Consider the following 24,774-nt stretch of genomic DNA (forward strand, 5'->3'; position numbering starts at 1 on the left):
ATCATCCAACATGAACAAGCTCTAGCAATCCCATTATTATGATGGGCTGGGCAGAGAAAGGAGACAGTTTATGCCAAGTTTAACCTTTACAGTGTGCTCAAAAGCTGCTGCAATATCCAGCAGCTCTTGGGCTGTGTCCTTGTGAGAGGTTGAGAAGCCCAGAGGGTTTTTACTTCCTTGCTGCTCATGATCTAGCCCAGCTTTGGGGCACTTATTTGAGAACTGTTCCCTAAGGTGTAAACAGCCCCCTGGAGAGCTCCCTCCTGTTACACGCCATAGCTGCTGGTGGAGGTGACTGAAAAGCTGGGAGCAGCTGTGGGCTGGCCTTGAACCAGCTGGCTTCAGCAAAGGGCCTGTGCATGGAGCACCTGAGCAGCCACCCCAGGGCTCCTGCCCACAGATCATGGCTGCTCCTGATGCCCTCCGGAATCACATTGTTGTCACCCACTGCTGCAGCTCCAGATGTGGTAGATCTGTTGCCACAGCAGAAGTAAGGAGAAGAGGAGGGCACCGAGGCCGCCTGTGTGCCTCAGTGCTGTGTCCTTTGCTTTAGCGCAGCATCACCGTCACTGGTGTCACCACCTGCAGAACAAAGCCACACAGATTAATGCAGCAACACCAGTGGTCAGGAGAGAGTATTTACCTAAAGCATTTCGGAATCACCAGCTCCTTTGATTCTGCACAGCAATACTGCACTCCTCTGTAAGTTTTCCCGCAGCAGTTTGCACTCCAACTGGCAATGTGTGCCGGATCTTGGTCCAATTTCCATGCGGCTCTTCCTGTTGAAATAAAGCCCTTCTCAGACACTCTGAAGCCAGATCCCCTGCTACTGACAATTCCAATTGTTCCTCTGCTTCCAGCAAAGCCTGGCCGCCTCGTACCAGCCCAGGGCCTGGCCCATGTCACACAGCAAAGCCCTCCCACTGTCATCTTAGGAGGCTGTCTCTCTGTCCCTTCCCCACCAGCCCCAGCAGGGTTACACTCCACATTGTGCCCCAGTGCGGACTGCAGGGGCACTGAGAGATGCAGGGCCACCAGTTAAGTGCTGTAGTTGCTACTGCGGAGCTGAATGCTGCACTGTAAAGACTGTGCTTCTTATGGCATCTTTCAGCTGAGATTCTCACCATAATCTCTATGAAAAGACAGTGCCAGATTTTGTTTTGTCAGTGACTTTCCCCACACTTTGCGGGTCATTCTGTGAGAGCAGACATCTCCTCAGCCCTCCGCTTGTTCTCGCACCAGCAGAAAGGAGGCTGAGGCTGCACATCCCCACAGGAAGGACGTGGGACGGCCCAGCCATGCCCTGAGGTCTGCGGACCCCATGAGAGCCCTGGCTGAGGGGGGCAGATCCCCCATCCCCTCCGCCCGTCGAGGGAGGCTCCGTAGCCACGCTGCCCTCCGCTCCCACGCGGAGGCCCGGAGGGAAGCGGCGTCCTCTCCCCGACGCCCCGTGTGTGGGAGCCCTTCGGTGGCGCTGCGGGAACGACGCCGCTCCGGCCCCACGGCTCCCCGCAGCTCCGCCCGCCTCGGGCCGGGCTGGGAGAGGCGGGTGGCGGCGGCGGGGCGGTGATTTTCCGCTCCGGGGGCCGTTCATGCATATTCATGCAGTGATGTCAGAGGGGGAGCACAGTGCGCGGTGACCGCCCGAAAGCGCCATTTCCTGGCGGAGAAGGCGGTGGCGGAGGGCCGGGCCCGGCCCCGGAGGAGGCGCCGCGCGGCCGCGCGCCGATAGGGGGAGAGCGCCCGGCACTCGGCGCCCGGCGGCGGCACCGCACCGCACCGCGTTCGGAGCGCCGCTGCCCGGCCGGAGCCGCCGCGGAACTTGGAGCGTTCCCGCAGCGTCCCAGCGCGGCCCGGCGGAGCCGAGGAGCCGGGGGAGGATGGTGGTGCGGGAGAGATGGAGCTGAGGCGGAGCATGGCGCTGCCGCGGCTCCTCTTGCTGGGACTGTGGGCTGCGGCGCTTCGGGACGGCGCCGTGGCGGCAGGTGAGGCGCTGACAGCCCGGCGGGGACACGGGGCCGACGCCGCCACAGGTGGCCGGGGCTCGGCGTGCCCGCGGGGCCGGGCTGCGGGGAGCGGGAGCCGCGCTCGGCGGCGGGCTCGGAAAGCCTGAGGGGACGGCGGAGGCATCGCCCCGGCGCTTGCCTCTCTCGGGTATCCCCTGAGGAAAGCCGGGCGCGAGGCGTTCCCGGGCTTTTGTTGGTGAACCTTCTGAACTGGTTTTACGAAGTTTCACCTCCGGGGCCGCTCGGTGCCCGGCGGGCGAGAGGCGGCGGGACGCGGGAGCGGCGGTGCCGCGGCGGGACGGGACGGGACGGGAAGGGGCGACCGGCGGCCCGCAACGCTCACGGGCAGCGGCCATCTCCCCCTCACTCCAGAAAGAACTTCACCGGACCGTACTTCTGTTCCCAGCCATCTAAAAATTCAGCGGTCTCAAGAGTTTGTTCTTTTAAAAACCACCGCAGGCGGATCCGCGGCGTGTTTTGCCAGCCGGTGTGCCCTTTTGCTGTCGGTTCTGTCTGTTGGCGAGGAATGTGACATGATTTCGTTTCAAGCAGCCCTGCACGCTGCAGCGGGTGCCGCCGATGCAGGTCGGCTGGGGGAGCCCAGCGGGGTGAGGTTGTTCCCTGCGCTGCCGGAGTGCTGCTGTCAGATGGGAAGGCGGGAGTGGGAGAGTAGAAGGGGGAAAGGAGGGACGCTAAAATCCGCCTTGATCGCCTGTGTGCTCCCACCCGATACCCGCAGGAAAGGTGCCACAGATAAGGCTGCATTCTGTCAGAAACTTGTGAATTTACTAACAGAGCCTGACCTGTATTTCTTCATTTCAGTCGGTCGTGACAGAGGGCTCGTTATACTTAGGCGACGTGGAGAATTACAGCTCGGGCTGAACGCTCACACTGTATATTAATTTCCTCTAGCGTTACTTACTGTGGAAACTGAAGCCATAAAGGGTCTCTAATGACACTTCATTGTTTAATTTGTGGCTAACTCTTCAGCAGAGCCGGCCCGGGGAGGTTGGGTAGTTTGCTTCTCCTTTGAGGCACCTGAGCTGAGTGCTGGTCAGTGTCCGTGTGCTCAGCCTCCTGCCCGTGTTCGGTTTGCTGTGGCACAGAGAGCTTTTATTCAGCTTTCAGCTTTCCTGTTTTGCTCCAACGCCGAGCAGTGGCAGGGAGGCTGCTTTCTGGCACGCACGGAGATATGCAATTTGTGTTACAGATGAGTTAAGTAATGCAAGATTAGATCATCCTCACCCAAGGTGATTAAATCCTTAGCCCTGCAAACCAGCTGCAGAGCCTAACCTAAAGCTAGCTTACCGGTTTTGCTGTGCTTTTTGTCGATTTGCTGAATTAACAGCAGCAGGTAGGCAAATACACGGCGTGCTGACAACAGCTGTTAGCAGCTGGCAGGGCCCCCTGGGAGGACATCCCGCTGCCCGCATTCAGGGCTGCTCGTGGTGCTGGGCTGCACATTTTCCCTCCTGCTGCAGGAGGTGCGGGGCTGGGGGGGAGTGGCACGCAGTGCACCTCTGTGTTCGGTCACCTTTGGGCGTGATGGAGTTGTAGAGCAGCAGGGCTGCCGGCTCAGCAGTGCTCTGTGGGGCAGTGAGGCGTCCTGCAAGCAGCAGGCAGCCGATGCCTGTAATGTGTGGTGATACGTGGCTGCACCAGAGCGGGGGAGTGGTGGGGTGGTGGTGTTGGGGTTTGTTTTTGTTGTTTTTCCCTGAAGGATGCGGAAGGTGCTCTCAGGACGTAATATTGGGCTGGGCTAGACCTGTTCTCATCTGTCAGTCCTGTGCCACCGCATAGGAAATGGCCACTCTCCCTAACAAAACCAGCTTCACATTTATTTTCCACATTCCTCCTTTCCCACGGTCTCCTTTGATCCTCTGGTTCCTCTTTTATTTGCCGTCTTTCTTAAACGTGCTCCTCCAGCTGGCTTCCATGCTCTCTCATGGTAACACATTCCATAGATGCACTCTGCTCGAGGGAAGCGCTCCCCACCCACCCACCCACACACACTGCTCTGGGCCGGATGCCGATTGCTTCTGTGGCAGCGTGGCTGTGAGCAGCTCAGCTGGCGCTGGTCCTGCTGCTTTGGCATTGCAGCTCCATGACCCGAGCACAGCACAGTCCTTTGGCCAGGCCCAGAGACTGGGGAGGCTGCTGGGGCACACGTCGCCCACGTCGCGTGGCAAATCCCTGCTCAACAGTGAGGTGTGCTGCAAAGCAGGCTTTGCTTTCGCAGGTCTTGTACATGGCAGAGAGGCTTCCTGTAACGCGGAGGAGCTGTGTACGCTGAATAACATGGCATAATTGAGTCTTTCTTGTGTCCCAGCTCTTTTCAAATGCGTACAATGGAGCAAGCAAGATGCTTTCTTAGCAGCACAGGAGCTCTGTAGCTGAAATGAAAGCCAGGGGAGAAGAGGGAGGTGTGGTACTGCAGTGACAACGTGCTCAATGCAACCGGACCGCAGGCATGGCCAAACTCTGGCCCTTTGGGCTGGTTCTACCCAGCAGCATTACCTAGTGATGAACAAGCAGAGCTAGGAGCAGCCCCACACTCAGGCTGAGCACCACCTCTCTGTGCTGTAGCAATCTTGGTGCCTTTGGCTATTGCCGAGCAGAGGCAAGACTGCTGCTCTATTTGCAGAGCATTCTGGTAGGGTACGTAATTCCAGAGCGCCAACCTGGAGTAATTTGCTGTACTCCAACCCCCCTTTTTCTGGGGGTGGGGAGGAGTAGTATTTTTCTTTTAGGTATGAAGTTTACAGGATCTCCAATCAAATTAAAGGTGTCCCAGGGTCAACCCGTCAAACTAAATTGCAGCCTGGAGGGAATGGAAGATCCCGAGATGTTGTGGATCAAGGACGGAGCAGTGGTGCAAAGCGTAGACCAGGTGTACATTCCAGTAGATGAAGATCACTGGATCGGCTTCCTCAGGTATACCAGATGCAGAGAACGAAGAATATCATGGAAAGTATTGCAGTGTTCTGCTGTCAGTTATAGCTGTGTGACTGCAGTGACCTTGGTGGGCAGGGTCCTTCCGTCTGCAGTTCAGCGTGTGGCAGGGGCATAACTGAGAGCAGAACTGAAGCCACTGAGGGCTGAGACAATGCACTGGAACTCTGCTGGTTTCCTGACTGCTGTGCTTACAGGTGCTTTGCTAACACTCGTACTGCTTGAGACATGACTTCGAGGTGAAAGGGTGTTCTTGCCTTGTTTGTTCATCTCGCTCTGCTGTGCAGCTGGAAGACTAACGCCTGACTTACAGGTTCTCTCTCTTGTACTTTCTTCTCTTTCTCTCTCTCGAGCTGTCAGTCTGCCTGAGGGGTGAGCCTTGCTCATTGAAAGGGAGACTCCCAGGACTCCATCTGCTTTCTCTCTTTGAGGAAGAGCGTTTGGCATCTGAACCTTCCCTGAGTTATTTTGCAGAGATTTTTCTAATACGTTTACTCCACATGATACCGGGCCTGCCCTGCTCAGAGGCTCAAGAACTCCCTTCTGCAGAGCAGCTCTCTGTGAGCTTAATGCAGCAGAAGGTGGGTGTTGGTGAGTTCTGGAAGCGAGTTAAACAGGATCCAAGCCTCTCCTCTGGCTCTTTTTCTAGAGAGTTTGTATAAGCAAGCATGCCATCGCTCTGAGGGCTCAAAACTGTTAACTGACTGAGAATCAATCTTCTGAGCTGAGGCTTCTTCTCCTCTTAGGTCTCTTGGCGTGGCACTGCACGAAGTCTCCAGTTCCAGCCACTAAAAATTTCTGTGACTTGCCTGTAATAAATGTTCTGATAGGAAAAAAAAACAAAAAAAAAAAACTCTGTGCCTCGTGAAACTGTTGCATAACATTATGTTATGGAAACAGTTTGTCTTGAATCTATACCATTTACTTCCTCCCGTTCTGCTTTGCCTCTGTCAATCTGATCTCTTCTCACATCTTGCTTTTTTCCACTGAGAATTTTCTGCAGCCCCAGGGCTCAGTTAGGGTGCTGAATCCAGATGTCTCTGTGTTTCTCTCCTTTTTGTTTTCTCCTACTGAAGCGGTCATTTCTCCCACGCACTGCGTGACTCTCTGCAATCGCCGTGTTTCAGAACATGTGGCTGGATGGGCACGACTGCTGCTTCCAGGGGAAGGTACAGCTCTGAAAATCAGGCTGTAGTGGGACCATTGTGTGCATTTCAGCAGACACCCTCCCTTTTCAGTCTTCCATCCTGAGGCATCCTTCCCCGTCCCCAAGAAGGGCCACTAGTGTTAGGAGAGTGGGCCTCGGATCTGCTGAGGATCCCTGCACAACAGTAGGCACGTGGCTGCTCATCCTGAGGGGACAATAGACATTGCTACAATGGTGGGTACTCAGAGTCACGCTGGTGCCTTTGGTAGCTGAGACCTAGTAGCTTTGGGACCAAATTCTGCCTTACTACACTGTCTTCATGTTAGAGACAGCTGAGATGCTGCAGATATCCAGGGGTGGAAGGAGGAGCAGAATTTCTCCTATGAACTGCTCAGTTGCCACAACTGCTTTCCCGTTTAGATGCACCCTTTCAGAAGGAGAGCTGATGCTGAGCAAGGGACAGCGTAGAAAAGTTTATAGGGTGAAGTCCTGTACTGGAGTAGGCCAGCGTAACCTCTTTGAAAGCACAAATTGAGAGCTGCAAGTTGTTTTGCAGTGTGAAATGCTTTAGGATAAGAATAACACTGAGTGCAGTGAAGTGACCTATTTATTCCCACAGGAGTCTGTCCAGGCACCTAGCTGAGGCAGAACAGTTGGGCTCGTTGGAGGCGTGTGATTTGGAGTTTCCCACTAGCTCAGGCACTGTGGGCTGAGCTGTCACTCTCAAAGAGTAGATAGTCACGACTCAGGGTCAAGGAGAGGACCGACCCCTTGCAATTCTCAAAGGACAAAATTACAGGTTTCCTGCAAGGATATTTCAGAGAGAGGCTGTCTGCTCTGCCAAGGATCCTTCCATCCACTCTAGGGAGGAGCCTCCTTTCTCCACTGGTTTTCCATGTGCTTTGTGCTGGCTATTGCCCTCCTCCCCAGAGCTGGCTGCATTTCCGTGGCTGCTGTCTGTGCATCTGGTTTGCCAAATTCTAGAGGGTCCTTTGGGGCAAAAATATGCTTTATCCACATAAAATATCGATATGGCTTTTGACTTTTTTCAGCCTGAAATCCGTCGAGAGGACAGATTCTGGGAAGTACTGGTGCCAGGTTGAGAACGGGGGGAAGAAGGAAGAATCACAGCAAGTGTGGCTCATAGTGGAAGGTAAGGAGGAGTAGTAGTGCTGGTTTCCTTTCAGATTGACCCATCAATATACTTTAGGTGGAAGCGACGAGAGTGGGTAGCTCCAGTGACAGGCTTCTTTGTTCTGAACCATTGCTGATAACTGCAGTGAGATCGCTACAGAGCAGGACTAAGAAATGATAGGGTAGTAGCTTTGAGGAAAGGAGCTGTCAGTTTATTAGCCTTCTGGTTTTGTTTTGGCACATTTCCTTCCAGCCCCTCGGTCCACTGTTGCTTTGGTTTTCAAACAGTTCATAGAGTAGGTTGAAAGGGATCCATGGGGGTCATCTGCTCCAGCCTTCCTCTCAAAGCAGGGCTTCAGCTGGTTCTGTGTATTGGCCAAACAGATCTCTGAGGGCAAGGTGCAGCTTTAAGCCAGTTCGGAGAGTTTTGGGTGAAGCACTGTACATCAGCGCTTCGTAGGCACACCTTGATGTGGCACTGTTCGCCTAGTCTGATCTGACAAAATATAACTCGTGGGTGGTTGTCCAAAAGTTGCCTGAAGCAGAGTGGTTTGGCGGCTTCTTATTGCCTGTATTTCATTTCCCTTAAGCCTCATTAGGTCCTTGGAAGCTGGTAGTAATAGAATGGGTGCAATATTTGGTGAGGCAGTTGACGGGAACAGCGTATTTGCATAGAGAACTGGATTCTTGGGTGTAATTAGTAACATTTTGGGCCAGAGGTTAATCAGTGCTTTTAAAGAGGGGGCAAAGGTTGGGTGCCACCAGAGGTGGTGTCGTTTGGGTGGCATTTTAAGCAAAGGTCTCTCTCATTCAGAGCTGTGGAAACATTCATAGCAGTTCTCATGGGAGGAGGAATGTTGTCCTGCAGTTGTCTTCATGAGTTCCAGGGGTTTGTCCACCTAAAATTTCAGGCACAGCTCCATCTGAGAAACATTATTTATAGCTTAAAATTCGCTTTTATATGGGGTTTCTATTTCGCTTCCAGTTGCCACGGCCCACTCCAGAGGTGGCTGCATTTGCATGGTGGGTGCACTAGGAGTATTGGGTAGCTCAGCATGCTGAGCAATCTGAAAAACAAAGGAGCCCTTCTGGATAATACAGGCAGAAAAGAACAAAGTCACAAAAACCAGCTGCAGCTAGAGAAGGGGAGTGCTGCAAATGAAGGCCAAAGCTTACAGCAGAAGCTGAAAATGTCATTTTTATGAGAAAAACAAGTATGACAGAAAGTAGTTAAACTTGAACTGAGCATGTAGTCATGTGAATTGGGAGGTAGTGGAAAAAGATAAAAAAATTAACAAGAAGTGATAAAGGGTGGATTTAAAAATAATAAACTGAAACTATCTGCTGCTAGCAAATAAAAGAAAATGCTAGGGAATGCAAATGCCTGTCAGTCCCACCTTCACTGTTATCTCTGAACGTATTTCTTCCCTGGGCGTACCAGCTTTATCTAGAAGTGATTTGCTGTTTTAATAGTGACTGTTCTCCTCTTTGAGAGGGAATCTTCTCTGGTCACATACACAGCCCTCGGTAGGTGTTGATGCCCTTCACTATGCTGTACAGTGCAAGCACAGACTGTTGGGGATCTAACTTCCAGTGAGCTATGTAGTATCTGTGGGTGGAGATCCACTTAGTCTTTATCAGACAGAAGTTGGTATTTGAACTGTGTCTGTAATACAATGCAAATGTTTGATTGTATGAAACACTCCTCAGAATTTACGAAAACAAAATGACTGGGAATGCTTCTGGTGTAGAAACTAGATTCTGGCCTTACGAAGAACATGATAGCGTTTGATGCCTGAAGAGGTAATCCAAGAGGCATGCTGCAGAGTGCGACCATCTGAAAATAAGGATTATCTTTCTTACAGAATTTTCCCTCTGAAATTACACCCCTGACCACGGGGCTGTCCCCGGGGCTGCTGACGCCCATTATGCCTACCAGAGTCAGCACCCCAGCCTGACCCACACAGACAAGTTCACCTGAATACTGCCTAAAATCTGAGCTGTAGAAAAGATTATCCCCATAGAGTGGATGCTGGAATAAGGAATACGCAGGCTCATTTTCTGATTTTGCCAATGCTTTCCTGGCTGTTGGCTGCTGGCTGCCTCCATGGTGCATCTGTGAGATGTGGGTGCTGGTACTCACCTCCCGCTGGGAACTGGGAGGCTCAGTGTGCCGCAGACAGCGAGGTGTCCAGGTAATGTATTTACAGGAGTAGTGCAAGTTCCTGCAGCCAGATGAGTCAGCTGCACTCCCTGAACTATGAGAGTTTTTAACTGTGGTCTCGGCTGATCTGGTTAGTTGCTACCAAAGTGAGAAAACCTGCTGAGCAGGGAAGGATCCTCCTGAAAGTTTACCTCGGGTGCTATGGCAAAGAGATGGCAGGCAGGGATCCACCTCACAGGTAGAAGGGACATTGGTCTTTTCACCTCTGGCCTCTCTCAGAAAAGGAGGACAAAGCAGGTGGAGGTTTCACAGGTGGTATCTGAAAAGTTAGTTCTCTTCTGTTTTTTATGTGTGACTGCAATAAACAAGTAAAGCATGTAAGCACAAATGAGCAATGAATCGTGGCGATGGCTATACATGTCCTGAGCACCGGTCTGTGTGCAGATAGGCACTGTCATTCCTGGGGGGACCTATTTTTCAGACCTATTTAAGACCTATTTACCTCACTTGAAAGGGACAAGTGGCAAGGAGGAGAGGAAGGCACGGAGAAACTGCCATACGAAGGACACAAATGGTGACCAGGTTGTCAGTAAAAGATGGAGGACACTGCTTTTAGTTGTAGAGCAGGGGGAAAGTCAAGCGTTAGGCTCCTAAATCCATCTCAGCACCTACTAATTGCCTGCTTTTGGATGTGCTCAGCATCTGCTGTGCCAGCTGGAGCCACATGGGCCTGTCACCTCTGGCTGAGGGCAGACAGTGTGACCTAAGCATGTGAAGGACCAGTATTGTTCGTTCCTCTTTCTGTTAGCAGTTTCCCAAGCACTTTCTCTGTCTGGGGGTACCTCATTACTCATTTCAGTGTAGATGCTGTCATTAGCAGCTGTGCTTGGGTTTGAAAGGGGCTCAGCACTTCTCTGGGCCTTCAGCTCCTTCAGGTCTTCAGGTCATGGTGACTTCAGGTGACCAGAAGTGGCTGTCACTTGTTACTTAGTACTGATAGCTGCTGAAACTGTGTGACTGGTTTGAAACACTGAAACCACCAGAGGCTTGGCACTGCCTGTGAGAGGAGGCACATCTCTGGATGCACTGCATTACACTGGGCTGTTACCAGCTGAGAGAAGTCCTGAGGTAGCCTCACTGCAGCTCCCTAAGGGTCTGATCCAAGGCCAGTTTCACCAAGCTGGAATTTTGCCACTGTGGCGAACAGATACTTACTGAGCCAGTTGTGTTTATGTTAGCTCTGTAACAAATCACCCCTCATTTCAGGGCAGCCTGATTCTCTCAGTGTTGAGCATATTGGGCGGTCCCTCCATTCAATTTGGCTGTGCAGAATGTTGTGAGTGATCCCTGCATCTCATCAGAGGAGTTCTTTCCTCATTCACATGTTTGTTACAGCTGCTAGTTCAGTGTGTTTGGAAGGTTCCGTTTTTAATGCTTGGCAGGAAGTATCTGCAGCTGGGTTAGCTGCCTTAAAAATGGTGTCAGGCATGACTATGGATATCAATTGTTGCCTCATAAGGCTCCAATATCTTCAACTGAAAAATTGAGCAAATAATACTGTTAAAAGCTACTTTTAGGGGAGTTTTGAAGGAGGCTTGGTGAAATTGAAGTTTTCAAAGGCATTTTGGGGAGAAAGCATTCTTTTCTCACTGACTTATAGTAGGAATGAATGGCCATTCACATCCTGAGGTGATCTAGCATATTGTGTGAAGGGCTTGGGCAGGGTCAGATTAGGTACAGGGGCAGGGTAGATGGGTGTCCAGTGTTGGGCACTGGTATTAGTGGTAAACAGAGTTTGAAGAAGCCTCTCAAGTTGCTATCACTTTTCTATTGCTTTTCTAGGTGTGCCCTACTTTACTGTGGAACCTGAGGATGTGTCCGTGTCCCCTAATGCCCCATTTCATATGGCCTGTGCTGCTGTTGGTCCCCCTGAACCAGTGACAATTGTCTGGTGGATGGGAGACTCTAGAGTGGGGCTTCCAGACATCTCCCCCTCCATCCTAAACGTGTCAGGTAAGGCTGCTGCCAATGCAGAGGGTCACTGAGCATCAAAAGCGTGGAAAGGGAGAGGAGAGCTCTCTTCCATATATGCCTAAGTCACACTGAGTAGCCACACGGTGTGGGAATGTTCTTTGCATATGAGGACTGAGAGATCATGAATACGACATACAAAGCCAGATCATCTTGGAGGATGATGGCTGTATTTTCTGCTGGTGCTCAGGCTCCTCAGAGCTCGGGTGAAGCTGGCACTGTGATGAAGATGCTACTGGAGATGTGATGCACTGGATGCCTCTTTTGTTGTTCCACCTATGTGGAGCGTGTTTATGGCTTTGTTAAATGACTGTTGGTGACGTTTGGCTCAGAAACCTAAAAGCATTCACATGGATCAGACACCACCTCCTCTTTCCACATATAGCCATGTCATGCACTGCTTTCCCCTCTCCCCCTCACTCTGGTCTTGCAGCCATGCTGGATACTCTTGTCATTAAAACCTGACCTCCTCATGTAGTTTGGCACTTTTAGGCTGTTTGTATTGGTGCTGAAATGGGCTGGTTGACAACCTCAGAGACCAAGGTTTGCTCCAGAACAGGTGGTAGCATGTGGTGGTAACACTGCCTTCCCACCAGGAGCCGGTGGTATTTTGAGCTCTCCTCAGCCTGCTTTCAGGATAGGGTGGTGTATATCTACCAGTAGCTATCCTTGTCATTAACCTCCTACAGGTAACTTAATTCTAGTTACTTGTCCAGCAGCTTTGTGATGCGTCTCTAGGCTGCTATTATTGCTGGCAACCCCAAACCAAACTTGAACTAACTAGGTTTTATGACTCAGATTCATCTCTAGGGCCTCTTCCTCAGTGTTAATACAGTTAACACCCAGGAGGAGTTTGTTTCTCTAAACCTCTGGCCATCCTTCAAGCTATCCAGTCCAATAAAGCGTTCCCTTTAAACCTAATTTGTATGTAAATCAGGACTTGGTTTGTGATTTGTGATGGTTTTATCATCAGCTCCCTTGTCTACGTCGTTGCTGGATGCTGTTCCAAGTTGCAAATGAAAACTGCTCCCTTATGATATAATCTGCTGGTTGAAATGAAAACTGAAAAGACTGATAGTTGAAAGTGAAAAAATGGTTAAAAAAAAGCGTCCTTTCTGCCATTGACCTCATCTCATGGTGCCTCACTGAACTTTTGATGCTGTAGGGCAGTGGTGGAGCTGAAAGGCCAGGTGCTGGCATTTTATCTCTTCTATTTAATCGGAAGGAAAAAGGCAAAATTGGTAGTTTTCTCACCTGGAAACTCACTTCAGAATTACTTAGAATTTTAACTGTATAGGACTCATTGGGATTTTCCTTGGGGGGATCTTCTCTTTGCTGAGGCATGTCAAAAGATGGTTGGTCATGCATTGTTAAGTCATGAAAATGTCAAATGATGGAGAAAACAGTGGTTAAGTAGTGTCCAGACAGCAAACTTTTAAAAGATTTGTCAAGCAGTTCGGTAAAAGGCCTGCTATGTTAGGAAAGGGCTGCTGGCAGTGGTGTTGGAGAGCAAGGGGGTGTTGGTTTGTGGTGCTCTTTGCATTTTCCTGTGTTTGATCCTGTGTTTGGGAAGTGCCTCGCATGTCAGGTGCTCCTCTGCTCTGCTGCGTGCTGGCAGCCTTTTCCTGTGGCTGACTGGGGTGAGTGGAAGTATCGAAAATGTATCGGTCTTTTATTTTGTGGTAGTCCCTCCTCTTCTCTATTACATCTTCTTTGCAATGCTGTCAGTCTCAGGCTCTTAGAATATGTATCACAGGGCAAAAACAGACATTGTGCAACCCATGTGGTTCTGTGAGACCTTTTCCCTCCTGAACTGCATGCCCATAGTGTGCCAGCACTTGATGTTTCTCAGTTAGAGCCCTATAAGGCAGCTGAGGGCCAAACATAGTGAAAAAAAATGCTGGTTGGTAATGACTCTCTAGGCAGCTTTGCAAATGTGTTCTAGTTGTGCTCAGTTAACAATACCCATATGCATCTTGGAGCAGTTGGATATCAGTATGATGCCACGTTCAGGCCTTGTGGAATGGATAGGTGCCCACAGAAGAGAGGGTGCATAACCATCCCTGCAAAGTGCCTCCATACTGATGCAGCAGCATTTTGCTTTCATTTCCTTTACATGTCTTCCAAAGTTGGACGCACGCAAGGGACAGGTGGGCATTAGCTGGAAGCCCACACATCTGGCTGGAAGCCTGCCTGGTGGTGGCTGTTGTAGAGGAGCTCAGGTGTCAGGCTGAGAGCTGGGGTGCTGATGAGACACATGGTTCAGCATGGTCCTTGCTCCAAGAGTGCAGTGTGTGAGAAAGGGACATCTTCTGATCGAGTGCTGTGATCTGTTGTTCTGCCTTCATTCGTCCTTCTTTTGCACTGCTTTCTGAAGCTCCGAGGGAGGCTCTTCTATGCTGCCACACTCTCTCCATTAAAAATGTGGTTACCACATTAATTAAATTGAAATCCACGTGCTTTTGATTGGCACCCGGCTCAGCCCTCCAACTGCCTGTACAGCATGAGCTGGATATCACACCATTGAAATTCTGCCGAAGGTTGGAGCTGGATTATATAGCTGTTTATGTTTTCTTTCCTTTCTCTTGGCTGATTTCCAGGTATTAATCAAAGCACAGTGTTCTCCTGCGAAGCTCACAACGTAAAGGGATTGTCTTCATCTCGGACAGCCACGGTTCAGATTAAAGGTGAGAGGATGGGGCTGGGAGGCGGGTTTGCACTGTGGGGAGTGGAGGAAGGGCTCCTTAATGTGGGGGGCTGCCTCGGAGCTGCAGGCAAGCTGCTGGCTGCAGCTCTCAGCAGCCAAAAGGATGCTTTGTGCTCTGCTGGCAGATCCTACTTGCTGCGTGGGGCCCTGTCCCAGGCTGTTGGAAATAAAGCACATCTGATTCAGGAATGGAAATGGGATGTCAAATAGCACTTTCTGCGTGAAAAGGAGGGGGTCAGAGCCGTCAGATTGTTTGTGAGAGATGTAGCTGGATATCATCTAAACCATCCCAGGGGAAACCTTTACTGCCTGGAGATAGATAGGTATTCTTAGTGCTAAAGAGGCCATTACTTCTGCTTGCTTCAGTTGGCGTTGCATTAGATGCTGAAAAAAGACATGGAAGGCAATCACCAGTGGCCAATAAAGCCTACTCATCCGCACTGGTTTTATGGATTTTACTTCTATGTTCTTCACCCTTTAGAAACTAATTCACAACAGTTCCTAGCCCTTCCTTGGGCGGCTGCCATTCAGAGTCCCCAAGCTGATGGCAGATCTCCTTGCGTCCAGGTGACTGAAACAGGAATAAGCAGAGCAGTCAGCTCTTCCCCTCCTCTTCATGTTAGGATGCTTCTGCATTTGAATTTTTTGTTGTGCTTTAATGCATGTTCAATCACTTGATTATCAGTTCCAGGAGAGACATGTCACAAAAATCATTTGTTCCAAGAAACAGCTTATTGCTCAGCCTGAGTAACAGCAACCACTTATGTCTGTATCAGATTCACAATTGTAGCAGGGAGTATGCATTGAAGTATAGCACAAAATCCAGCTGTAGATCTGCCATTTCTACAGTGTATTTTTCTTCAAGACAAACATTGTGGTTACTGCTATGCCAAGAATGCAGTGTGCTGCACTTAGGAAGATTTACAACTTAATTTAAAAACCTTTGGAGTTGTTGCCTTAAAGGCTTGTCTACGCAGGGGAATTAGTTATTGTGGAATATATCTTCTATGGATATTTTTATCCTGGGATAGAGTTCAGTTCACAGAGCTATTAAGCTTTAAAAATCGCACAATGCCATAATTGGAGATAACGTTTGGCATAAACAAGCATTCCTCTTTCTCTTTTTATCTCTCTTTTTTTCTCTCTCTTTTTTTTTTTTTTTTAAATGTTAACACATGTTTAACCATAGATAAGATGATGGGATAAAGCAAAAGAAGTGCTCTAAATGCTTCAGGGTCAACCATCACATGATGAACCAACACCGCTTATTTGTGAAGGACTTACACCTTCATACACCTGTGAGCTCACTTCAGAGCTGAGGAAAGTGAGTTTTGGTGGTTTGGCAGATGATATGCCAGAATGTGACATCTTCTGAAGAGACAGAAAGAGGTTTTAAATGTCAAATCCGGAGCTGTAGTTGTATACTTCTAACTGTAATACCTGAAAGATCTATCTAAAAGAGAAGTTATAAACCTAGGGAAGGAGTGAGGTGCTTCTAAACAGCAACAGTTGGAAGGTCTGGAACAAACCCTGTGAAAATTCAAGCAGAGCTTCCTAACAAGGGCATCAGCAGGGAGAGGAACTGGCCCAGATAACATTCATTTAGTCCTTGATCCTATAAACATGTGGACTTGAAAGATACTACTCCTGGGAGCAGTCGTCTGTACGTGTACGGTCAGGGCCTTCCTCTCTTGCACACATCCTTCTGCTAATGAGGGCTCTGAAGCCTTTCTACAATTTATTAAACCATTTGTTTTTCCTGTGTTTCCAGTGGCAAACATTTCTGCTAGGGCATTGACAAACTGCTAACATTTCTTCCTCTTTGCTACTGTTGTTGTTCATTATCTATTCTCGGTAGTGCCCACAATGTGCTCGTCTAATCCAAGCAGAAAATCACTGTTATTGTAGCCCACAGTCCCCAGCAGTGCACAAAGCCCCATTGTTTCAGGCACTCTGCAAACACAGGGGAAGTTAACTCACGTAATCTTAACGCTTAAGCTGCTGTTTTCTGCTGCCTTTGCTCTCATGTGTGCAGCTAAGACTTTTAGGGTCGTATCACACGTTTCACAGTACGACCACTGCCACTCCTTTTTTTTTGGCATGTGCTGGGGAAGTGCATCTGTCCCTCCTGCATGCTGTAGAATTAGGGGAAGGTGCAAGCAAGCTGACCCTCTTCATGGTGTAGGTGTGTTAACAGCTCATTATTGACACTGCTAATATAGTTCATGTCTCCTTCAGGCCCACAGTCCAGGATTGAAAATAACACTGATGAACCCAAAAGTGATTGCAGTTATCATAGGGCAGCCCCCTCTCCTGGTCACAAGTTACAAGACAATGTAGGCTTTATAGGGTTAATCTATGGCACTGTCTGTTCCTTGCCTCATCCTCTCCTCCACGTCTGCTGTCCTGGGTGGTGGCCCCATGGTACTGCTTCTTTTCACTGAACGTATTCCAGGAGAGGTGGAAAATATGGTCTTTAGGTTGAACCTTGTCCTGAGGACCTTAGGTTTTTGAAAGAGAACTTCTGAGGGTATAATCTGTTGAGATGCAATAGAAAAAAATTATTCAGTGTGGCAGCGTATGATTTTGAGAGGAACATAAGGTCAGGGAGAGATTGGTGTCTGTGAAATTGGTCGTTTCTCAGGAGTGAGGTGTCTAAATTAAAGCAGTGGCTCAAGAGTGAAAAAGAGTTGGGAGGAATGTGTCAGGAGGAGAGCCTGGAGGCCCTTGTGGTGACGGAGGTATTTGGTCAGAGCGAGTGCAGAAGCGATGCTGCAGTGCTGCTCTGTGATGTAGGAAGCACAAACGCCTGATTAAATGCCTGTCTGGGAATCCTGGTTTCTGTTTCTGGCTCTGCCATTAATTTGTAGTGTGGCATTAGCCACGTAATAGCACTCTGTTTGCCTCAAATTGCCTCTATAAAACAGAGTGCCTTAGAATTTATTAACCCCACAGCTGAAGGAGCAGGGTTCCACCCAGGCTCTGTTCCAGGTGCTGCTGCAGCCCAGCTGTGGGGAACTGGAGTACGGCTGTACAGTGCACCCCTCCAGCTGGTGCTTGCAGAGCTGCTTTGGGGCCACACCGATCTGGGAGAGGGATTTTATAGCCCTGATTTGTTCACAGCGCAGGCCCACAGACAGGGCTGGGTCACATTTTGCAGTGAAGGGGCAGGGAGGGGGGGCTGAGTAATGCAGGTGAGAGCATCACCCACTGCAGTGCTACCTAAGAGTGGCTGCCAGTGTGCATCCAGCAAGTGTGCTGCACTTGTAAAGAATGGATATGGATAGCTTGTTCAATGTTAAGGTAATCGTTTCATTCACCACAGTCGGGAACACTCTGAAGATGTGATATTGTACCATTTCTGTCTGCAATTTCATTGCATAATTTCTAGCCTCAAGGCTCTGTGCATTTCCATGTGAATACCTGCTCTGATCTGTAGATGCTGAAAAGTCTCTTTGTTTCCTTTGCAGCCATGCCTCTGCCACCCCTCAACGTGACGGTGAGCCAGGTCACCAGCAGCAATGCCAGTGTGGTCTGGGTGCCGGGGTTTGATGGCCGTGCTCCCCTCCATTCTTGCACTCTTCAGGTACGAGTTGTCCCGTTGACAGCTCTGGTTGTCCCCTCTAATGGCAACAGTATGCTCTGGGTTTTCTACATGAAGAGCGAGACTCACCAGAGCCACCTGCCTGAGGAGTTTACAAAGCATAGGGTGGTGCAGAAGTGGGGATGATGGTGGAAGGTGACAAGTTAGGCTTTTTTAGACAAAGTCAAACATATTTGCATGTTTTCCTAGAATCACAGAGTGGTTTAGAGTCATTTTAAGCCCTGCCTCTAAATCTAGTTTGGCTTTCTGCTGTCAAAGTTCTACCCAAAGCATCAGGGGTGATGGTATCCTTGAGCTCCAGCTTGTGCTCAGCGCTCAAGATCTCTGAAACACGGGATCCTGTCTTTAAATTCCTAGAAACAATGGTAGGAGTCCAACTTCAGGCAGTTAGTTTCCAGCATATGCACTTGCTGTAAGATTAGATCAAACAGCAGCCAAGCGTCCGGGAGAAGCAGCAATTCCTGGAGCAAACAGCGCAGCTGGGCACGCTCCCCGTGGGCTCATCTGTGGGCGTGGACAGGGAGCCCCTTTGCATTCCCCACCTTATTACAGCACTAATAGGAGCTGCAGAGGAATGTCTGTGGGGTGTTGCCAACTATGCAGAGGAGGAAGGATTACAAGAACAAGGTATGCTGGAAGCAGCCTGGCTAATTTCCTTGCAGAGCTCTTTTATTTGGGAGGTGGGAAGGAAACCATAGGTTTCATACTCTGATGTTTATTCCCGTTCACAAGTAAAAGAAACCATCATCCTCCTTTGACTGCTTGGCAGAGGGAATGCTTGAATATGGCTAGCCCTGGTCTGTGTTTTTTGTTGCTGCTTCTGTTCTCGTTCAGAGCTGAAAATGGCTTTCTTCCTCCTTCACAAAGCCGAGTGAGCTCCAGTTGGAGCAGCCCATTCTTTCTGGGTTGCACGCTCGTTGGCTTCAGCAATTCTGATCACTCTGGGGTTTGAGTTCCTCTTGCACTTTTGGCAGGGAGTGAGGGAACAAGGACATGAGGAAAAGAGGCCAAACACTGCAGCTCAGGTTCTGCCCGCTCAGCAGTCTCTCGCCCTCCTCTATGCCTTGCAAACTTTTCCTGTTCTGAGGACGAAGTTGCTGCATCTGGATCTGGGAGCAGGTTAACCTGGCAGTCATCTTGGCCGGCAGAAAGCTGCCTTTCCTCTCGTAGGCTTTGACAGCAGAAATGCCACGGTTTGTCTTCCCTCCTGCTCCCAGGGCTCTGGCTTTGTGAGAGCCAGTGACCCACATTCCCATGTGAGAACGCGCACGCTCCTGGCTCATAGTGAGGGAGTGATTGTCCTCTGCTGGAGCCATGCGGGAGGAGGAGGGGCACTCGGCCCTGTGCTCTGGCACTGCGGCCTGGCTGCGGGTGTCCCACATGCCCCCTGCTAGGCTAGGACAATCACTTCTGCCAGGGATGGGGCAGGAAATCACCATGTTCACACACTGTTAGCGTGAGCCGTGCTCCAGGGATTAAAGGGGGCAGGTGTGAGACCCCTTGCTCTTCGGAGTAATGGACAGAGATACACCATTAGCATGACGGGGTTTTGCACAAAGGTCTGATTGTTTTTTCCCTGCTTTGGAGGACACTGATAATGACAACAGTATGCTTTTTTATTAAGGAAATTTGAGAACTGTTCTTTTTCTCAGCCAGATAAATCAGTGGGCCAAAAGCGCGTGTGGGAATGAGCAGGGAGGAAGGTTGCTATAGTCCTAGAGAATGCAGAGTCCCACGACTGTCTCACTTTTGTCATACAGCTTGCCTTTACTCCTAGCTCTGCTACTTCGTATGCATTTGAGAAGAGAGATGGGCTGAGCCTGGGCGCTACGCAGAGATCTCTGCTATTGTCAGTACAAAGCAAGTGGGAACACTGAAGCTGCCCGTGCATTAAAGGCACGCAGTGCTGTCAGATTGGAATTAACATCCCTGTTGTGTAGGAGTTGAGATCTCAAGGGAGAAGGCGGGGAAGAGGAGAGCTGCAGGAGTGATAAAAAGTTTATTTTTCATTTGGTTTGAAGCAGTTCAGCTGAATCAAGCCATTGGTGTCTGCCAAGCCTCTAATCCGCTGCCAGACGGAAAGACCGTGAGCTTCTGAAAAAAGAAGCTGAGTTAGGGGTGGTGTGAGGCTACAGGGAAAGGGAAGTTGATCCAACCATGCTCATTGCCCAAACTTAGACAAGCCTCAGAAGCAAGAAGCACTCCAAGCAACAGGCATGCTCCATTTTCTTTAGGGGAGATTATAATCAAGCGTAGAATTTTTAACATAGGTAAGGACGTGTTGTTAAGTATGTGGAACCCAATTTTCAACTGGTGGAAAGTCACTGTGTTGCCAAAGATAAGGGTGTGATGTCACTTGAGCAAATAAAGCATTGCTCATGGTTCTTATTTGACAACTCCCTTTCCACACAGCTGATACCTTATCTATACCCCTATGGACCTGCTTTTCACATAGTGAAAGACTGCTCTGTTTCATGCTTGGCACAGGTTGCTGAGTCCCCAGATGGCCAGGAGGTCTCCACCGAAGTCGCCCCAGTGCCTCCCTTTGCCTATGGCGTGCAGGGCCTGAAGCACTCCACCAACTACAGTGTTCGTGTGCAGTGCAGCAATGAGATGGGCAGCTCCCCTTTCACAGAGAGAGTTTACTTCCAGACACTGGAGCTTGGTAAGCAAATAGCAATGAGTTTGTAAGGTGGTTCTGAAGCTGAAAAAGAGACAGGGATAAACTTCTTTGTACTCCTTTCTTGTTCCTAAGCGCAAGAGAGGTTACGCTGTCAGATTGCTTGTCCGCTCTGTGGATCACCTCACATAAAATGTTAATACGTAATCCAATGTGGGTAACAGCTATGATGCGTGAGAAACAAACTGATCCTGCCACAGCACTCCTGCATGCTCCCTGAGGTCCTTGGGTTTCAGAGAAAAGCAAAGGACGTTGACTGATCTTATCTTCTCCACTTGAAACCAACATAGTGGTTGTTGGCTTGCAGGATTGCTTTCTCCCCTCACGCTCTCTCTTCTGGCTGATCTCAGGAAAGGGGGTCAGTCTGTCTTTTCAGTGGCTTTCAGTGTGGATAGGGCCTGATTTTCCTGCGCAGTGATTGTATTCTGTCCTCTGCCTTCAGCTCCAAGCAGCACCCCACAAAATATCCATGTGATCCAAAGGGATCCTGGTTTGGTTTTGGAGTGGGAAGGCGTGGCTCCAGACGTGCTGAAAGAAAATGTCCTGGGATACAGGCTGGAGTGGATTCAGGATAATGTGACTCAGGTAACAGATCCAGGGGGAGCTGAGTCGTTGCACGCAGAGTTGGAGAACAGTCAGATTACATTTCTGGGCATGAGGGTCCCTCGTCTTTTATCCAGACCAGGGGATAGACTGCTGACATTGCTCTTGTGTAAATGGATCCGTTCTGATTTGCAGCAGTTGATGATACTGCCTCAATATTTTGACCCACTTAATGCAAAATTCCTTTGTGTGAACGCTTATGTGTAGATAGACCAGTTCCCTGATGTTTCTTATGCAACAAGGACAACAGAGAAGGATTTGATTCATCCCTGCCCCTTTCCAGTTCTGTCCCAAAAGCAGCTCAGAGTGCAGGATGTCTCTCCTGTGGCAGGACTTGGTTTTCAAATCCTAGCAGCAGAGCGTACTTAACAAGTGGATGAGTTATGTAGTAAACGACAAAAAGAAGGTTGCAGATTAATTTACAATATGTGAGGAGTTGAAAGGACCCTGTCAGGGTAGAAGGCCTTTCATTTGATTCTCAGTGTTGACCTTCCCCAGGTATCTGCCTTTGAAGTTCACAGCATTTCTTATGGTTTCTCACTCCTTAATATACATTTCACCAGTACCTATTAATGATGAACAAGCTTGTAATAACAGGCAGCAAGAGAGACTTATTTTCTTTGTTTCGTGACTCATTTTGTACTAGGCCAGCATCACTGACTTTCTGAATAATAATATTGTGAATTTCCATTGAGTTTACATTGTGTCAGCAGTGGAAACTACTGCAAATGATGTGTAAGAAGGTCCCCAAAATTGCTGCAGATATGTTGGTTTCTCAAAGAGGATCTCAAAGAAGGAAATCATTAAACTTTCTATCTTCCCTACACCCTGGGAAGCTGTTAGTGATTTTTGAGAAGAGAAACCCAAGGTGACACCCCCAGTTAGTGGTGAATCTGAGACTAGAGCAGGAATCACAGCTCCTGGCCCTTGTAGCACCAAGGAAGTACACGGTGATGGTTTGGTTTAGACATTTTAGCTCCCTTTTCAGGCATCTTACAGCTTGTTGCCATTTGCTCTCAGGGGGAGATGATTGTGCAGGATACAAAAGCAAATCTCACAACGTGGAACCCTCTCAAAGACCTAATCATCAGGGTGTGTGTGCTGAACTCGGCTGGGTGCGGACCATGGAGTGACCTCTTCCTGCTGGAAGCCCAGGAGGTCATGGGTGAGTGTTCACTGCTACTCCTTCACATGGGGAAAGCGTTAGAAAAGGTGCGTTTGGAGCTTTGAAATCCTTCATTTAGGCTTGCATTTACCAGAGTAAATGTGAGAGAATTTCTCTAACGTAGGTTCTTGTAGATTTATTTTAAGGCCATTCCTGACTTGTTAAAGTTGAGCCTGATTTAAAGCATATCTGCATGTTTTTTTTGTGATGGTTTTACTGAACGTGTTTATATGAAGGCAGCATGGCACTCTCCATGGAGAGGCTGAGCTACTGGTAGGAGGGGAAGGTCATGATACAGCAGCTGTGCTGTACGGATTGGACTCTGTGGAACAGTGTGTTGGGGGCAAAGGGCATGTGTGCACAGAGTACATTCCTAGAGCAAAAGGGCAGGTTGGGTCATCAGTGCTGGTTTGCTTGCCACTTGCATTTCACAGTAAATGGGAAATAGAAGCTGGGGTATGGATAAGGTCTGAGTGATGTATGAGGAGATGGACTGTCCTGCAACATGAGCTGGAAACAGAACAAGACCGAAATCTGTAATCTCTGGTGTTGACCCACTTGCTGCTCCTTTCTTCCCAAGCCACATGTCTCTTTTGGTCAATCACACGAACGTGGATCCTTCCGGGCTTAGAAATGACAGGGGAGCCTGGAGGGGGCCTCCCAGAGCTGGGAAAACAGGACAGAGCAGAAAGGGGAGAACTGCAGCCCTACCTGCAGCAGTGTACTGGTGCTGGCTTTAACATGCAAGTGTCTCAGAAAGGCCTTTGGCAACCCAGTTCTTGTGATGAAGGTTTTACTGATGGTTTGCGTGAGCACACTCACTGTAGAATCAAAGACCCCAAATTATTTAAAGAAGAACCCATAGGCTTGGGCTGAAAGAGACAATAAAGATCATCCAGTTCAAACCCCTGCTATAGTAGGATTGCCACCCACTAAATCAGGCACCAGATCAGACCTGATCCAACCTCATCTTGGATACCACCAGGGATGGGGCATCCACGAACTCTCTGGGCAGCCTGTGTCAGTGCCTTACCACCTGAGTAAAAATCTTCCTCCTAACATCTAATATAAATCTCCCCTCTTTCAGTTTAAAGCCATTCCCTCTTGTCACTATCAGACAGTGTAAAAAGTCAGTCCCCCTCCTGCCTGTAAGCTCCCTTCAAGCACTGGAAGGTTTCAGTGAAGTCTACCCAGAGCCTTCTCTTCTCCAAGCTAAACAAGCCCAATGTCTTCAGCCTTTCTCCTCAGGGGAGGTGCTCCAGCCCTTTGATCATCTCTGTGGCTCTCCTCTGGACCCATTCCAACACCTCTACATCCTTTCTGTACTAGAGGCCCCAGGTCTGGACACAGTACTCCAGATTTGGTCTTACAAGGGCAGAGAAGAGGGAACACTCACCTCCCTCTCCCTGATGGCCACCCTTCTTTTGATGCAGCCCAGGATAGCAGTTGGCCTTCTGGGCTGCAAGCATGCATTGCTGGCTTGAGTGGCTTGCGTCAAGCTTTTTATCCTCCAGAACCCCTCAAGTCCTTCTCCATGGGGCTGAAATGGAAGGGTGGAGTATCAGAACTGTCTCTACTAGAGGATGATCATTTGCTCCATCCATGTGTTTCTCCTGTTGGTCTTTTTTGTGGCACCCAAATGTAGAGAAAAGCACCTGAAAGGACTAGAAAATCCCTTTGGGAAATGTTCAGCACTGGCAAGAAGCCACAGGGAATGTATAGGATTTGCATATTACAGGGAGCTAGAATGGGATAATCCTAAAAGCACAGAATGTTTGCTTGTTTGTGTGTACAAACCACTTCAAAAAAGCATCAGGGAGCAGTGCATGCTTTGGCCAAGTTCTGTCTGAAAGCATGCATATTTGTTCTGAATCCTTTGTCAGTTTTCTCAGCTTCAGTTCACAGTAATAACAGTCTGGAAATAAAGGTTCACTGTGGAAAAGCTGATAGGCCTTAAACAGCGGAACTGCAGAAATACTGCAGTTTTGTTGCATGCCTGGTAGAAATACAAGTTGCTTCCCTTCCTAAAATAGCAGGCTGGCACTGGTTGCTTTCAGTGAGAAATGCCAGGGGTGGTTTCTGACCAGCTCCCAGTGCGGCAGCAGGGATGACTAAGCTTGTATAAACTTTAAGGCATATTTGTCATCACAGCAAGCTAGTAGAGCTCCACCCTGCCTATGCAGAGATCTTGTGCACCATTAACAAAGAGCGTTCTAGTATGTTCAGAAGCATCCTCAGTGTAAACCTCTCTCTTTCACTGCAGAGAAAGGAAAGGAATAGCCTAATAGTGGTTTTTTTTTCTATCTGTAATCTTCGTGATTACAGGCAGGAGAGGTCTCTTGGATTGTTTTTGCACACCTTTGCGATAGAAGGCCTCCTACAGAAATAGAAAGGCTTCTTTCATCATCAAAGGGCTCCTAAATCCTCATTTACGCTCATCCAGTAACACTGTCTTCTGTCTGCCTCGTGCAGTCTGAAGGCATATGCTGGTCAGAAGAGTGGAGAGCAAGAGATGGGAAAGCAACAGAGCTGGGGAGGGAGCGGCAACTCGTTCTTGGGCTGCAACCATCCTCCTTAGCTC

At 49.2% G+C, this 24,774-nt stretch overlaps 1 protein-coding gene across 3 annotated transcripts in view; it reads left to right on the forward strand.

Moving 5' to 3' along the window:
• The first annotated feature begins 1,752 nt into the window (after positions 1 to 1,752).
• AXL (AXL receptor tyrosine kinase) overlaps positions 1,753 to 24,774 on the forward strand; it is a 39,275-nt gene continuing 16,253 nt past the window's right edge. The window contains exons 1-9 of one of the 3 annotated variants that reach the window (XM_025150548.3): positions 1,753 to 1,985; positions 4,737 to 4,940; positions 7,158 to 7,258; positions 11,246 to 11,416; positions 14,035 to 14,121; positions 17,612 to 17,727; positions 20,233 to 20,410; positions 20,868 to 21,010; positions 22,049 to 22,193. In XM_025150548.3, coding sequence (XP_025006316.1) covers positions 4,759 to 4,940; positions 7,158 to 7,258; positions 11,246 to 11,416; positions 14,035 to 14,121; positions 17,612 to 17,727; positions 20,233 to 20,410; positions 20,868 to 21,010; positions 22,049 to 22,193 — 1,123 coding nt within the window. In that variant the 5' untranslated portion in view covers positions 1,753 to 1,985; positions 4,737 to 4,758. The remainder of the gene's footprint in view (positions 1,986 to 4,736; positions 4,941 to 7,157; positions 7,259 to 11,245; positions 11,417 to 14,034; positions 14,122 to 17,611; positions 17,728 to 20,232; positions 20,411 to 20,867; positions 21,011 to 22,048; positions 22,194 to 24,774) is intronic. The other 2 variants (XM_025150549.3, NM_204627.3) reach the window with 2 other exon arrangements.

The sequence above is a fragment of the Gallus gallus genome, chromosome 5 (genome assembly GCF_016699485.2).
Source record: "Gallus gallus isolate bGalGal1 chromosome 5, bGalGal1.mat.broiler.GRCg7b, whole genome shotgun sequence".
NCBI lineage: Eukaryota > Metazoa > Chordata > Aves > Galliformes > Phasianidae > Gallus > Gallus gallus.